At 40.2% G+C, this 14,916-nt stretch overlaps 1 protein-coding gene across 1 annotated transcript in view; it reads right to left on the bottom strand.

The window, feature by feature from the left end:
• Positions 1-14,916, bottom strand: part of LCP1 (lymphocyte cytosolic protein 1) — a 55,572-nt gene that overhangs the window by 22,757 nt on the left and 17,899 nt on the right. The window contains exons 2-10 of the mRNA XM_007466451.1: positions 11,553-11,640; positions 10,781-10,944; positions 10,483-10,612; positions 8,427-8,559; positions 6,316-6,397; positions 4,293-4,458; positions 2,807-2,949; positions 399-425; positions 1-73 (exon numbers count right to left, since the gene is read on the bottom strand). The exon at positions 1-73 is cut by the window's left edge and continues 56 nt beyond it. Of these exons, the coding sequence (XP_007466513.1) occupies positions 1-73; positions 399-425; positions 2,807-2,949; positions 4,293-4,458; positions 6,316-6,397; positions 8,427-8,559; positions 10,483-10,612; positions 10,781-10,944; positions 11,553-11,616 (982 nt within the window). The 5' untranslated portion in view covers positions 11,617-11,640. The remainder of the gene's footprint in view (positions 74-398; positions 426-2,806; positions 2,950-4,292; positions 4,459-6,315; positions 6,398-8,426; positions 8,560-10,482; positions 10,613-10,780; positions 10,945-11,552; positions 11,641-14,916) is intronic.

Genomic DNA, 14,916 nt, shown 5'->3' with positions numbered 1-14,916 from the left:
CAACAGCAGGAATACCTTCTCCTTCTCCTTTTGGAGCCACCTGTTCAAGCAGGTGGTAATAAGCTTTTGAGTCCTGTGAGAAATGAGGAAATTACAATTTCAAAATGGCACAGCTAATTACATACTTAGCACGACAATAATATCCCCAAAGCAAACCTATTTCATTTCTCATCCAACTATCATTCAAGAATGCAACTTAATTAACAAAGCTGGGAACATTCACTGATTTGAATTTTCTCTTTGTCTCTTTATATATTATATTTGCCTTTCTTTTTAAAAGGAGTATAACAGCTAAAAATACAGGACATACATAAAAGGCAAATGCTATTCTGTTGATCTTAGGGGAGAAAAATAATTTGTTTACATGTATTAAATTGTATACAGGAAAATATATATACCTTTATATTGCTGTAGAAGTCAGTCAGCTAAGGTTTAATTAAAAAAAAAAAAAGTGACAGAAAAAGGAAGCAGAAGTTTAAGGCAGAGTTTTAAAAACACATTTAAATGGACAATCGTCAAAAAAGATTTCGAAGACAGAATATTGAAGCATTCACAAGCAGTCTTTATGTAAAGGGAGCAATATTAAGGGAAATGCATTTACTATTTAGCAAGAAGCTAGAAAAAGTGGTTTAGTTTAGCTATTGCAGAGTAGATACAGATATTGAATTCTCATGTTTTCTTAGATTCTGGAAATAGGCTTATTGACAAAAAATTTTCTGAATCATGGTCTTAAAATTACAAGTTTATTCTCATTCAATGAAAGCATATAGATTTTCAGGTAATTTATTTAAATCATTTAAAGACATCTTAATTTCTCTTAAAGACTGAAAAATCAGCTGTCGCTCTGTTTGTTTTTAAAAGCTGGGTAGAGCCCAGGGAGAGCAGAGGTATGCTCACCTCTTGTGACATTAGAAAGATGAGAAGAGAGAGCACCGGCCATGGATGCTGCACCTGGGAAACTGATTTTCATCTCTTCTCTCTACCTTCTCCTTTCTCTCACTTTTTGCTGTAGGTATTTCGAAGTCAGTGAAAGTTCCATGCAGGGTTAGGCATGAATAAAATCTGCACATCATGTGTCACATCTGTTTAGCTTTGCGAAGAGTCACCTCATTTCACCAGACCCTAGGAGACTTGTCTCATTCAATGTATTTTGGGGGTTCTCCCCTCCTTTGCTGACTTTGTGTGACTTAAGGGCACCTCCCAAAGTTGCCACATGCTCAGACTTACATGTCACAGCACTGACGTTGGTGGTGAGGCAGCTACTCCCAGAGAACAGGCACAACCACTGTATAAGTGCTCAGCTTGCCAGTTCCTATCTCATATTCTAAAGAACACAGCCTTTCAGTCATAGGAAATCAGGTAAATTTATGGCTCCAACCAAGCATCCTAATTTTATCTGAAAAGTTCGAGAATTTTGGCTGAACTAATTACAGAGCCTAAGTGTTGAGCACAAAGGGATGCTGTCCAGTTTCTGTTTAATCCCAGTTTGGCTGGTGGTGCAAGAAGAATGTTAATAACCAATGAAAATTGTGTAGTTAGAAAAAATAAATTTGGCATTATTAGCTTATGTCCTAAGGAACTGGGGACTTTCCATCTAGAAGCTTCACTCTAATTGGTACTGTGCCTGGCAGACCTTGAGTTCTAAAAGCCATTAAGTCCACAGCAGGGGGAAGTTGTCACTCAAGAATTACAAGTCTGGGTTGACTTGGTGAGTCATGTGACCCTTCCTCTGACTCTTCCTCTTTGGAGAAAATGTCTTTAACTTTTGAGAAAGTGGAGACTGGAATGTTTTTCTCATGTTGCATTCCAGCATCTCATACCATTTCCTCCTGGGACTGACATTCCTTCCCGCTCCTTAAGCTCTTTCTGTGTCGGTCCATCTGTTATCAGTGCTAACAAGCTGCTCCTTTCACCTTGGCATGGAACTTTTCACAAACTTGAAAACTACAGTGCATGCTTCCCTCAGCCTTTCCCCCTTTGGATCGCTGTTGTAGGACTAACTGTGTCTTCTGCGTTTTCTGGGGTTAATTCTCATTGCAGATGGTGTCCAGAATCGTTATCTTTTAAACATCACTCTGGTTTCTACAAATAAAAAGCTTTCAAGAAATTTACGAATTGTTTTAGAGGAGCAGTATGTATGGTGATCAAGTATCATGGAGGTCAACTGCTCAGTTTGAGTCCTGACCCCATTCCCCCAGCTATGTGAACTCGAACAAGTTACTTATATTCTCTTTACCTCAGTTTCCTTATCTGCAAAATGAGCAAATAATAATCCTTATCTCAAAGATTTGTTGTGAGGATTAAATGAGTCAATACATGCATAAAGCAGTTAGAACAGTGCCTGGCATGCAGTACATACTGTTTGCTATGATTAGGATAATTAGAAGAGTAATCCTGGTTTAATTTTTTTTAAAGGAATCGCCATCTGATGCTCCCGTTGATAAAATCAGAAAGACATTAGAATCCTACACAGACTCTCTTTACCTAAAACTCAGTCTTACCTCTTGCTCTTCCTCTATCTCACCCTCATCCCTCAACGTTCTGATGTTGAAACTCCAGGGGACACCCATCTCGTTTGATGTGGTGCGGTTGCTAGGGCCTTGGGCAGGTCTGTATGTGGCCCTGAGCCGGAGCTGCACATGGACTCGAGAACATCATGGGCTCCAAAACAGCGCCGGCCACTCTAACTAACACCAGAACTTCTGAAGAGATGAAGCCCTTTGTCTTTATCTTTGTCTCTTCTCTGTTAATGCCCAAATTCCCTTCACCCCTGTGGTTAGTGGTGTACAAAGTACACTCCTCCTACCTTGATGTCATTGCTGAAGTTGTTGATTTTGTTGCAGCCTGCGTTTTCCAGGTGGTAATTAGCCCATCTCAGCAGGAGCTCCTCAGGGGAGAGTTTCATCATATCCTCCAGACTCTCCCCTTCTCTCAAAAGAGCAGCCAGTGCTGAGGAAGTCCAAAAACCGAAGAAAAATAAATGCAGGGGATAGTTGGGGGGATTGGTTATAAATTAAACTAAGCCCTGCTGGGAAGTCAAAGATACCACGTTCTCTCTCTGGGATAGAGGGACATATAGCCTTTCCCATGGAATAAACACTTTATTATTATTCCCTAAAAAGAGGTGTAAGGTATTGTAAGCCTATTTATTATCCCCATTTTTCGGGTGGAAAAGACAAGGCACCAATGAATATCAGTGCTATGCCTCAGAATACAGGAGCAGAACCATGGAAATAACCCAGACTATCGACTCAGAATACTCTGCTGGGTCTGTCAGAGCACGTTTGATACGATATGACACGTTTGCTTTTAAGAGATCTATTTCGCAATCATGACAATGTCCTCTTGTTTATTCCCATAGGTGTTTTATATTTCAAATGCTTACCTGCATAATTATAGCATCTCAGAAAGTGTAATTAACTCTTTCCTCTGTTTCCCAGATGAATTAAGTCATTTTTGCTCAGCTAGAAGGTTTAAATTTAGCTGAGGTCATTATTTGCAAATCAATATTCTTTGTAATGTGTTCTAAGTTCCCTATTTGCTTTTTTCTTCTTTATATTCTGTTTAATATATTGGTTTTCAAATGGTACCCCAGGATTCTTCACTGGTTACTTTGATTTGGACATGTAAATTAAATATATATATATATATAAAGGTTAGAATTTGGCTACAGATTTCATATTACTAGGATCTGTACAGGAAAAATGAAAGGTAACAGTGTGTTTTGTACGATATTTTATCAAGATCTACTATTACCGTCTAAAGGACAGGCTGAATTGTTTAAATGCTTAGGACGCTGACAGCAGGTGGGATAAGACTGACAGCTACAATATTTAGTTGAGAACTCTGGAACTCTAAATGTAATTTCCTACAATCTTGGTAAGAAAGAGACTGAGTTTCTACTCTGGTGCTATCACTGCAGTATATGAATGTGAATCACTTTGTAAAATCCAAGTTTAAAACAGCCTAATTTGTTACAAAGTGTCTAAAGGCAAAGTGAACTCAGAAAAGCTCTTGAGTTTGGGGTCCCAGACAGCTAGACTGAGCTCTAAGTTCTAAACAAGCCTTATTAGTAGTCTGTGGTCTTAAAAAAGCTTTTGCTCCGTTGTTTTAAAAAGTCTGGGCAGTGTGGATAGAATGTGTTACATTAATACAATGGATTGGATATAACTGTAGTTTCAAAAACTGAGGATTCTGAGTTTGACAACTCCTGACATCTTCCTCTCACAGCCCCCAACACACGCACTAACAAAAAGTCATGCCATTATTAACGTTGGAGGCTTTGCTGGTACCTTCGTTTCTGCTGAGTTCGATGTCGGCAAATAACCCAATCTTGATGACTTGCCACAGCAGTCCCAGGACCAGGTAAGGCTTCCCCTCCTTTAAGTCCTCAGCCCCGATATTAACCACGTGGCAGCCGATGGCTGATGCAGAGTTCAGAGCCAGGTTCAGATTCTCCTGAAGGAGAAAAAGTATGTAAGTTTTGTTTTTGATTTTTGCAGATGCCAAATGATCATTCTTGATCGGCAGCAGCAACGTTTTGCTTCTAGAAAGTTCATAGGTCTAGAGGCATTGTCTTCACTAGGTTTTTAACATTGAAAAAAAGCAGGGAGTAACACCTGGATTTTACTGGAGTAAAATCCAGTAACCAGACACTGGGCTCAGGCAGTGCCTAGTCCATCAAGCCAGAGCCCTGAGTTGAAGGCTCATCCTGGTCAGGATGAAACTAACCAGTCTTCTCTTTCCATACTGCTCTGTGATGGAGCCTCCGCTCTCAGCATCTCCATCAGCCAGCAATGAAGGGGCACATTTAAGGGCAGTCACTGTCTTGGGACTGGCTATTGTCAATAACCCAGCTGTTAATGTAAATCAAGGTCATGAAAGAGAGTAACAAAATATCTTTTTGACATTCAGATTGGATATTGAAGGAATGAAAAAGATTCAAATGAAATTCCTAGGAAAGACAGAGCGGTTTTTACTAGGACAATTTATTGAGTATCTATAATATCTAGGAACCTTGAGTACACACACACAAACACACACACGCATATCCACATGCATACAGATTATATGTTCTCATAACTAACAACACTGTATGTAAGGTAACTCATATACAGTTGGAATAGGGTCAGTGAAATTTGCAGTCCAGGGTCTTTCTACAGTTGACCCTTGAACAACACAGGTTTGAACTGCTGGATCCACTTATATGTAGGTTTTTTTCGATAGTAAATACTACAGTACCACATGATCCATGGTTGGTTGACACCATGGACGCAGAACCGTGGTTATGGAGGAACCAAGTACAGGAAGGGCAGACTGTAAATTATATTTGGATTTTGGACCGAGCGGAGGGCTGACACACCCCCTTCCCCCCATGGTTCAAGGGTCAACTCTACTATTATTTTTGAGTCCACAAAGAAGGAGATATCAGAGTCAAAGATGTACAGAACTTGTTTTTATGATAAATTAAAAACAAAACATAGGCCACCAGTGAATTGGGAAGGGGATTATCAGAAGAAAACTGGGTTTTTACCCTAATGTAGAGCTCAAAATGACAAGTAAAAAATATCATGTCCACTTACGGCCAAGACTAAAATTTAACATCAAGATTAAATATGACGTTAAGTGCCTTCACGTACATTTTATCATAGCTCTTGCTTTGATCACGGCTTCCATTTTTTAAGGACACAGGGTTGCTTAAATCCAAACAGGACATAATATATTGCTCATGATTTAAGAAGTGAGATGTGGTTTCTGAGCAAAAGATTACAATAATGTTAAAATGCTGGAACATAAGACAGAAATGCAGCTTACTTACTACCGGTCACTGTTCCAGTTAATCAACAAACTGAAGGCATAAAAGCAAGTTATATTTATCACATTGGTGTCTGTGGCCAATAGCACCGTGAAGGCTGCCAGAGCACTTCCCTTTTTTTACCCCCTCACTTCTTAGAAAAGCTAATCTTTTCAGATAAAATATTGTGTAGTTGGCATCAGCTCCAAGATAAATTGCCAGGGAAAGTTTGAGTTAAATTTTAGCCGATGTGAATTTTATTCATACGTGGCCAGAACAAACAAAGTCTGCCCCAACTACTAATACTCACTAACTTCCCTCACCGCCCCCCCCCCACTATATTAATACAAGACAAAATGGAAATGTGTCCCCCTCTCCCTACTAGTCATGACAGATCACCAGCCCAAAGCCTGGGCTTTGGACATAATGTCTGAGCGCCTGAAAAAGGCTGGCTCAGCAGTCACGGCGACTCATTTCTTCAAAGCACAATCCTACATTAAGGTAACACAGGGAAGACACACCTGAATGGTGAAAGGGGTGAGTTTCTTTTTGTTGATTGTTCTTTCATCAATTGTGTCCGGCACTGATAGATTGATCATTTTACTGAAAGAGAAACAATTAAATAAAGCAGCCTTCTAAATAAAAGAGCCCAGTGACACTGAATTTAAATTCTAGCAATGCCATAAGCAAAGAGGACAGCAACATCATTGTTAGCCATGAAAATTGCTCCACTATATAAAAGATTATCTATACACTTTTGAGCTTATATAATGTCTAAATTTCTATTTGACAGCTGGTCAAACTCTATACCTTCAACTGATCATATAATAAAATGTTTTATATTCTCCTGTAGCCATTATAGTATCAGTACTTTAGCAATGCCTCCCACTTAAGTATCTAATACATTGGTCAGACATCCAAAATAAGCAGCTATTATTTATGAAAAACTTATTTTACCCACTCAGCTTTGGTTTAACCTCCAATGGGTCATTAAAAATAAATTTCCTTAGGTCACTTCCATCTTATTTAGAGAAAGGAAGTTGGGAAAAAATCCAAAGGAACAACAACAAAATCAAAAAATAATAAACTTGAATGTGACTATTTCTTTTTTTAATAAGAGAAATCAACATTAACTTTTTTTCTAACAATTTTTAGGCATACAGATGCTTAAATAAAGATGTATTTCCACAACTTTGCTCTGTGTGTGTGTGTGTGTGTGTGTGTGTGTGTGTGTACATATATTTAAATAAAAGGCACTTTATTGCAATTTAGGCAAAACAAACCCCTAAATCATTATTTGAAAAATATGAAACTAGTGAACTAGAAGCTCTGGGAAACAGCAGGAGAGAGGGGTGGCTTAAAAAAGTATCAGATATCCCTGCCCTTGAAAAGCTTAGAGTCAAATTACAGAGACAAAATATATGGATATGAAAATTTACAGAACAGTCCAAAGCAGAACGTTATAATGGCTCCCAAAGTACTACAAACAATATGTGCTTTAAGAATTCAGTGAAGGGAGAGATCAGTAGGAATTTTACAGTAAATGGATTTGTGTAGGAGGAGAGAGGGGGGAAGGACATTCTTAAAAAGGAAAATAAAAGGCAAAGCCAGAGTCGCAAGTTGTAAGCAGGGCGTGTATGGGGAAGAGTGAGTATGGTTGATGAAGCATCCAATCATTCATACGACCCTTCACTCGTGCCCTGGGCTGGGTGCCTGAGTCATGGGGGTCTTGGGAGGTACAACTAGAAAGAGATTGAGGGAAGACCAGGGGGTGGTCTTAAAGAGTCAGGACCTGAACATGCAGGCTAGGTTTTTGATGTCTTTTTTCAGCCGTTGAACTTTTTAAAAATGAAATCTCATGGTGAGCTCTAATAAACAAAATACCGAGAGTGGAATTGCTCTGGTCAGAGCAGAGGAGTGGTAGGAGGCTCAAAGTCTTGCCCACACATCTTTCCCTTCAATTCCCGAGCCCACCTGAGATTGGGCCTTTCGAGCCTCCTCATTCATGCCACGACTTACAATGACAGAGAGGCTGCCAAAGCAAGAGCCACAGAGGCATTTTCAAAGGCACCATCCTGAGTTGACCAACAGTGTTGAGAGGGCTCCCGTGCATAGAACACGTCCCTCCTTTTCCAGACGCCTGCAGCATTTGTGCACCGCTCAATAGTTCTTTTTTCTTTTTTTTTTCACACAACATATATGTAGTTCATAATAATAGTTCAACATAATAGTTCTTTTGCTTGAGGATTGGCATTGGATGCTTCAATTATCATGCTGCTATTATTCAATTCTATGTACTCTCACAGCAGGCCGTGCTCAGGTGAAGCAAAATGACGTATATTCCAAAAATAATTGATTTTGACCTTGTGTTACTATAACTCTATGTTCATGTTTGTCTCTGTACTGTGCACACCTCCCCTCCACCCAAGTGATGGTACTTTTACATTTCTCATTATAAGCTGCTTTTGATATCAGCTTACTCTCCTGAACCCGCCACGTGAAAGTCTGGAAAAGCATTTCAGATCCAGCTGAGCACCAAAGGAAGTGAGCCTAAAGATAAACGCAGTGAATTGTTGGTATTCCAGAAAATTCTAGGGAAAACTTCGGAAGCCAAGAAGGTAGTGTTATTTACCAAAGCACAATGCCGTCTCCAACAGCACTGAAGAGATCGTTGGTGTTTGGATTCATTGGGATGACATGCCGACAATCGGGGTCATTTTCCAGGGCTATGTTTATCCAGTTGACAAAGGCATACTTCTCTTCCTCTGCAAGTAAATGATTATTATGACTTATTTGCAAAGTGAAAATCTGATACAAACAAAATTATACACATGGATCTTAGATTCCTGTGCCCAGGAGAGACATTGTGAGGCTAATCTTGTCCATTATCCTATCATCTCACATTTATTGACATTTAAAAATCTCAAATGATTTGGGAAATAGGCACAGAATCTCTGTTGACTCCAATCATAAAATATATATTTAGCAATCAGATTTAGAAGCTACATATATGCAAATATATTATATTTAGAGGTAAATATATAGGGACTTCCCTTGGTGGCACAGTGGTTAAGACTCCGCGCTCCCAATGCAGGGGGCCCAGGTTCAATATCTGGTCAGGGAACTAGATCCCACACGCATGCTACAACTAAGGAGCCCATGTGCCACAACTAAGGAGCCCACCTGCGGCAACTAAGACCCGGCACAACCAAATAAATAAATATTAAAAAAATAAAGCCATATATTTTAAGAAAAGAAGTAAATATATACATATCTGTATTTTATACAGGTAAACACATATAAATAATTAAATGTTTATTTATATTTCTATACAATTTAAATGTGAATGTGGTTTAATGCTTAGCTCTAGCTCTGCTGATTTAAATGTGGGATGATCACAGGCAATCTCTGCAATAATCTCTGAGCTTCTTTATACAATTACAGGTAAGCCCACTTTTTGAAACTTGCTGTATGCCACTGCACTTTTACAAAAGACCTACATTAGTACCTGTTTCCGTTAACCAAGAGAAATCCGAAGAGGATTTTTGCTTTTACGAGAAAAGGTTAAACGTAAAAATAGCTCTCCGTGTTTGTTTTTGTTTTACAGAGGCGGTGGGGCACCCCTAGCAGGGAGAGTGGCCCTGCCCAGCTCCTTCCCCGGGAACTACACTCCGCACCTCAGCATCAAGCGGCCATTGTTTTGAACTGTGTCTGTGGGCATCTGTCTCATCTCAACTTATTCTGTGCATTCCATTAGCAAGATATGTCCCAAGGTAACTGCTTCTTTGCTTTATGCCATTTCAGTTTATGAAAGGTTTCATAGGAACCCTCTACTTTCAGGTAGCAGGGGAAAACTGTATAATGAAATTGCTATGAAATGAAATCATTTGTGACATGTTATTTCTTTCCTATCACTAAAGCTGCCAGAAGTTGATTTTAGAAATTTTAATAAAGCCTCAAGTTATGCCTTACAGCCCAGCACCGTGTTTCCCAAACTGCATGTCACTGATAAAAAGAGTCCCTCAGAAGAATCCTAAGTCACGAAAGTTTGGGAAACATCGCACAGCATATTATTGTCTTGAAGATTCCTAATGCACGTTTACATAGTAAAAGGCTGTGAAATTTTCTTCGCAATTAAGAATCGTACTTAACCATGAGCTGATCTTTAAGATCAACTAATGTTTTGAAGACCTCAGTTTGGGAATTATTGGATTACTGTACTGTTCTGGAGAAGTTTCCATGAAGGCTGCTGGATGGCAGCCTTAGAATAAATATACAACTTTCCTTCAAATCAATGAAAACCCAGCTTTTTTTTGACCGCTCAGCAGGCATTTTGGAGCATGAATTTTGGAGGTACAAGCTTGAGTAGCTCTTTTTGTCCAGAAGATTTACAAAGGAATTTTGGCAGCCTTTAATGTACTTTTTAAATGCTGATGCGATTATTTGGTATAGGACCCTACCTGGAGCCAGAACTGCTGGCCCACTTATACATAGGAAAATAGGCAGTAGTCAATAAACTCATGTTAACATCTGTCTTTCTGTGTACCCCTTAGGTTTGAATACTGAGTTTGGAATCTGTAACCCTAGAAGACGTGGATCCTGCTGACATGGTTCTGTCTCCCTCCTCCCTCAGCTCATCCCAACACTCTCTCCACCTCGGCTTCCCCACCCCACACTGGTACACCTACCTGAATAGGAGTGTTGGGTCCCAACACTAGATTGCTCTGAAGTGCCCCCGATTGCACAAATCCCTTCCTTCTTATTGATTGCCTTTCTAAAGGTCTTGGCAACGTCTGTGCTTTTCAGGCCATGAAAAACCTGCAAAAACATAATTTATCTTTAGAAACCCAAACTGTGATTGAGAAAACCATAAAGGAAAGAATAAGCAATGTTGAAGCAAGGAGGGTAGGAATGTATTTCTGGACGTGTTCCGAATTGAACTCCCACATTTCAAATGCATCTCCTTGGATTCTGCGTCATACTCACCTTGATAAACTCATCAAAGCTGATCTTCCCATCCTGGTCCAGGTCACCTGTAGCCATCAGGTTTTCTGTAATTTCTCTCACTCTGTACCCAGGCAGAGGCAAGCAAGCAGCCTTGAACAAATCATTCAGCTCATTGCAGCTGATGTACCCATTGCCATCAGAATCTGTAAGGTAAACGGGGAGCTGAAGGTTTGGGGCGATTTGGGTCACAGCATGAAGAGAGGTGAGAGCAGGCTGGATTGGAGGGGAGCGGGCAGGAGAGGCAGTCATTCAGGGGTTGTGGCCTGACCCCATGCAAAGTCAGAATCTCACAAGAGGCCTGTTGCTATTGGATATGGGCATTAGCGTCACTTCCAACATCCAAGAGTCATAATTTCAAAACAGAGGTTCTGACAGCTGAATCTGAAGAGACTCTCATAGGAACAGATGGGAAAATAAATCACAGGTTTGGGGCTACAGAGTAAGAATAAGTATGGAATACTAGGAAAACAAAGGAAACCAAAGAAAGCAGACAAGCTACGAAAGATGAGACTTAGTTGGCCATTACCAGGAAAGGCTACAGGTGACAAAGGGCCCACATTCCATGTTTAGATAGAGAAAGAAGTAATTTTCTTGAAGAACAGCTTTCAAAAATGTTTCCCAGCTCCTCTAACCAATACCACTGTATTCCTGTCCCTTCTGCTATTTTGCTCATGTCACCATTCACTGCATCTGTCCTAAAGCTACTAAAAAAGAAGAGAATTGTGTGACTTGAGGTATCAGGTTTACTTACCAACTTTGGCAAAAGCTTCTCTGAGCTCCATCATTTCTTCATCAGATACTGATCCTCTGGCCATTTTTTATTGCTTTAGGCAACAGATCTGCAGAGAGGGGACAACATAGGGAGTGGTTGATGTGTATCTTCTTAAAATACAACACTGAGAAGCAATTCTCATTTATTAAGTAAAGAAATATTCCTCTGCATCCATCATGACTTATAATTATCTTCCCCAAATGTAAGAAATAGCCTTTTTCTTAACCCTCAATGTGGTGGTCTCCAAAGATGGTCTGCACCAGTTTCTCTCCTCCTTTTGATTCTCTCCTCACATCAGGGGATGGAGCTTATTTCCCTCTCCTTGAATCTGGGCTGGTCCTGCGACGGCTTTGACCATTTAGAAGGCTGGAGAAGCCATGTCTGGGGCTGGAAACTTCTGCTTCCTGCCTTTTGGAATTCTCCCTCCTTTTGGAATGCTCATCCTTGGGCTGTTCCCTCTTGGAACATAACTGCTGTGCTGTGAGATGTCTAAGCCACAGGAAGAAGCCACATGAAGTATGAAAACTGGATGCTCTGGTTAACAGTCCCTGCTGTGCCCCCAGCCAACAGCCAGCATCAACTGTCAGCCAGCGGAGTGGGCCATTTTGGACAATTCCAGCTCAACTGAGCCCCCGGATGAACACAAGCTCAGCCAACATCACATGAAGCAGAATTGCCCAGAATTCTGATACCAACAGAACTGAGAGATGGTAAAATGATGGTTGTTTAAAATCACATTTTGGAGTAGTCTGAAGCACAGAAATATACAACCAAAACACGACTTTTACATAAATGTCTTTTTAAGAGATATCTTCACGTCCATACTTCAAATGAATATGTTTGGCCAAGCCAAACAGATAAATTTTATAACTTCAAAGGGAGTTATCAAAGTTCTCTAAATATTTAAGAAAAGAGGAAGGGAATCTGACTCGCTAATAATTCATATATGGGAATTTGAGGGACTTTTTAGGTGTTCTCAGAAGGCTAGTAGTGTGGGCTGAGAAACTTAATGCTAATGCCTAGTACTTTCCCTTTCCCTGTGCCTTACTGCTGCCCTCTAGTGGGTAGAAAGAGAATGCAACAGAAAATGGATTATATTCTTGTCTCTAGCTAATTCACATGCCCCTGTTTCAAATAGGAGTTCCATTAAAGCTTATAGGATTTCCTGGTGGGGAAGGGATAAGTGGGGTGAGAGTGTGGGAGAAGGGATGTATAATTCTATGTATAATTATATTGGGGGCATTTTCGTGAAATTACTGATTTTTAAAAATATTTAAAATTTGTGACTGGATGTTGTTTTAAATGGATTTCCTTTTCTATATTTGCACATCATTTTATAGTGCTGTACTTGTTCTCAGTGACAATGAACAACCACACATGAAAGGGAACAGTTTCAGCACTTAAACCTGTTGGCCAAAAATGCATTATGCTCAATTTTGCAAGTCCTCATCCATTATCCACCAACTCACTATCCTGTCACACACCATTTATCACATGTATCAGTAGTTTCAAACTTTTGTTTTCCTAAGCAACCCTCTGTGAATAGAAACCTTACATGTAAATAACAGCGAACAAATAAAAATAACTCTGGGGAGGGATAAGTTAGGAGTTTGGGATTAACAGATACACACTACTATATATAAAATAGATAAACAACAAGGACCTATTGTATAGCACAGGGAACTATATTCAGTATCTTGTAATAACCCCTAATGGAAAAGAATCTGAAAAAGAATAGATATTTATATATGTATAACTGAATCACTTTGCTGTACATCTGAAACTAATACAACGTTGTAAATCAAGTATACTTCAATTAAAAAAAAATAAGGGGCTTCCCTGGTGGCGCAGTGGTTGGGAGTCCGCCTTCCGATGCAGGGGACGCGGGTTCGTGCCCCGGTCTGAAGAGGATCCCACGTGCTGCGGAGCCATGGCCGCTGAGCCTGCGCGTCCGGAGCCTGTGCTCCGCAGCGGGAGAGGCCACAACAGTGAGAGGCCCAGGTACCAAAAACAAACAAACAAACAAACAAACAAACCAACTCTGAAAGCCTTTGGTTGAAAAAGACCCTGAAGGTCACCTTAACCTCCACTATCCCATCTCCTTGTCATCTATGCACAGTGGGAATTCCAGGGAGCATGATTTAAAAATCGTGGAATTACATATATTGTTATTATTTCAATTCCTTTAAAACTATCTTTTATTATCAATAAAGATTTATTGTATTATTATTTACCTCATATCTAAAAATGTACTGGTCCATTGGGTTCTCTGATGGAAGGGAGAAACTGTCGAGGGCTTAACTGCATAAGGAGACACAGTCTCACACATCACAATAACTACCTCAAGAGACAGCTACTGGCTTTCTGACTTTCTTGCCTTCACTTCCTTTCCTTCCTTTTTTGTCTGTCTGTTTCTCTGTCTCTCTCCCTCCCCCCTTCCCTCCTCTCTTCTTTCCTTCCTTCTTTTCTTTTTTGTTTGTTTCCTTTCTTTCTTTTTTTTAAAAAATCAAGCCTTGTTCCGAAAACAATCTCAGTTACAAAGATCTAACCAAACCTAAGAAGTAAACCAATAAAATCATGTGATCGGGGAGGAGGAGTAATTAGCTTAGGTGAAATAAGAGGACAGCAAGCAAGAGCTTGCACATTTCAAACACATGGTCAGGACTGAACGTTTTGCTAGAAGTATGCTGAAAATCTAGCTCTGAGTTCTCGAGATGCTCAATGAAGAAAGGACATATCAGTTACGTAATTCACTCTATTTACATAAGACAGACCACTCTTCTTAGGGCAGGAGAACTGAGGTCTGAGAGCAATGTCTTCACCTAGGCCTGCAGAAGAGGACGCTTGTGGGATGTAGTAAATGCAAGTTTTATGTTTCTTATAATGTTGCTCAAGGAAGGCTGATGGCATAGGTACATGTAGCCCTACTTTACAGAGCAGGAACCAGAAACTCAGAGAAGATTCTCATCTTTCAGATCACACAGCCAGGTAGAGGTGCAGCAAGATTCCAGTTCTCAAGTCTTTTCTCCTCTCCCATGCTGTCTATTTATGTTGCTTTGCATTTCTGTTAGACACTCATTCCATCTACCCATTCATTCATTCATTCAGCAATTATTCATTAAGTATATAACATGCCTAGCCTATGGGAGATTAAAAAAGCTATAATATGAAGTCTCTATCCAGGTGTTCTAGCTTAGGAAGCTTTCGCTTTCATGTGTTAAGAAATCAAAGCTTGGGACTTCCCTGGTAGCGCAGTGGTTGAGAGTCCGCCTGCCGATGCAGGGGACGCGGGTTCGTGCCCCGGTCCGGGAAGATCCCACATGCCGCGGAGCGGCTGGGCCCG

Source organism: Lipotes vexillifer, unplaced genomic scaffold (assembly GCF_000442215.2).
Source record: "Lipotes vexillifer unplaced genomic scaffold, Lipotes_vexillifer_v1.1 scaffold384, whole genome shotgun sequence".
In the NCBI taxonomy this organism is placed as follows: Eukaryota; Metazoa; Chordata; class Mammalia; order Artiodactyla; family Lipotidae; genus Lipotes; species Lipotes vexillifer.
This window is presented reverse-complemented; position numbering and strand designations above follow the sequence as displayed.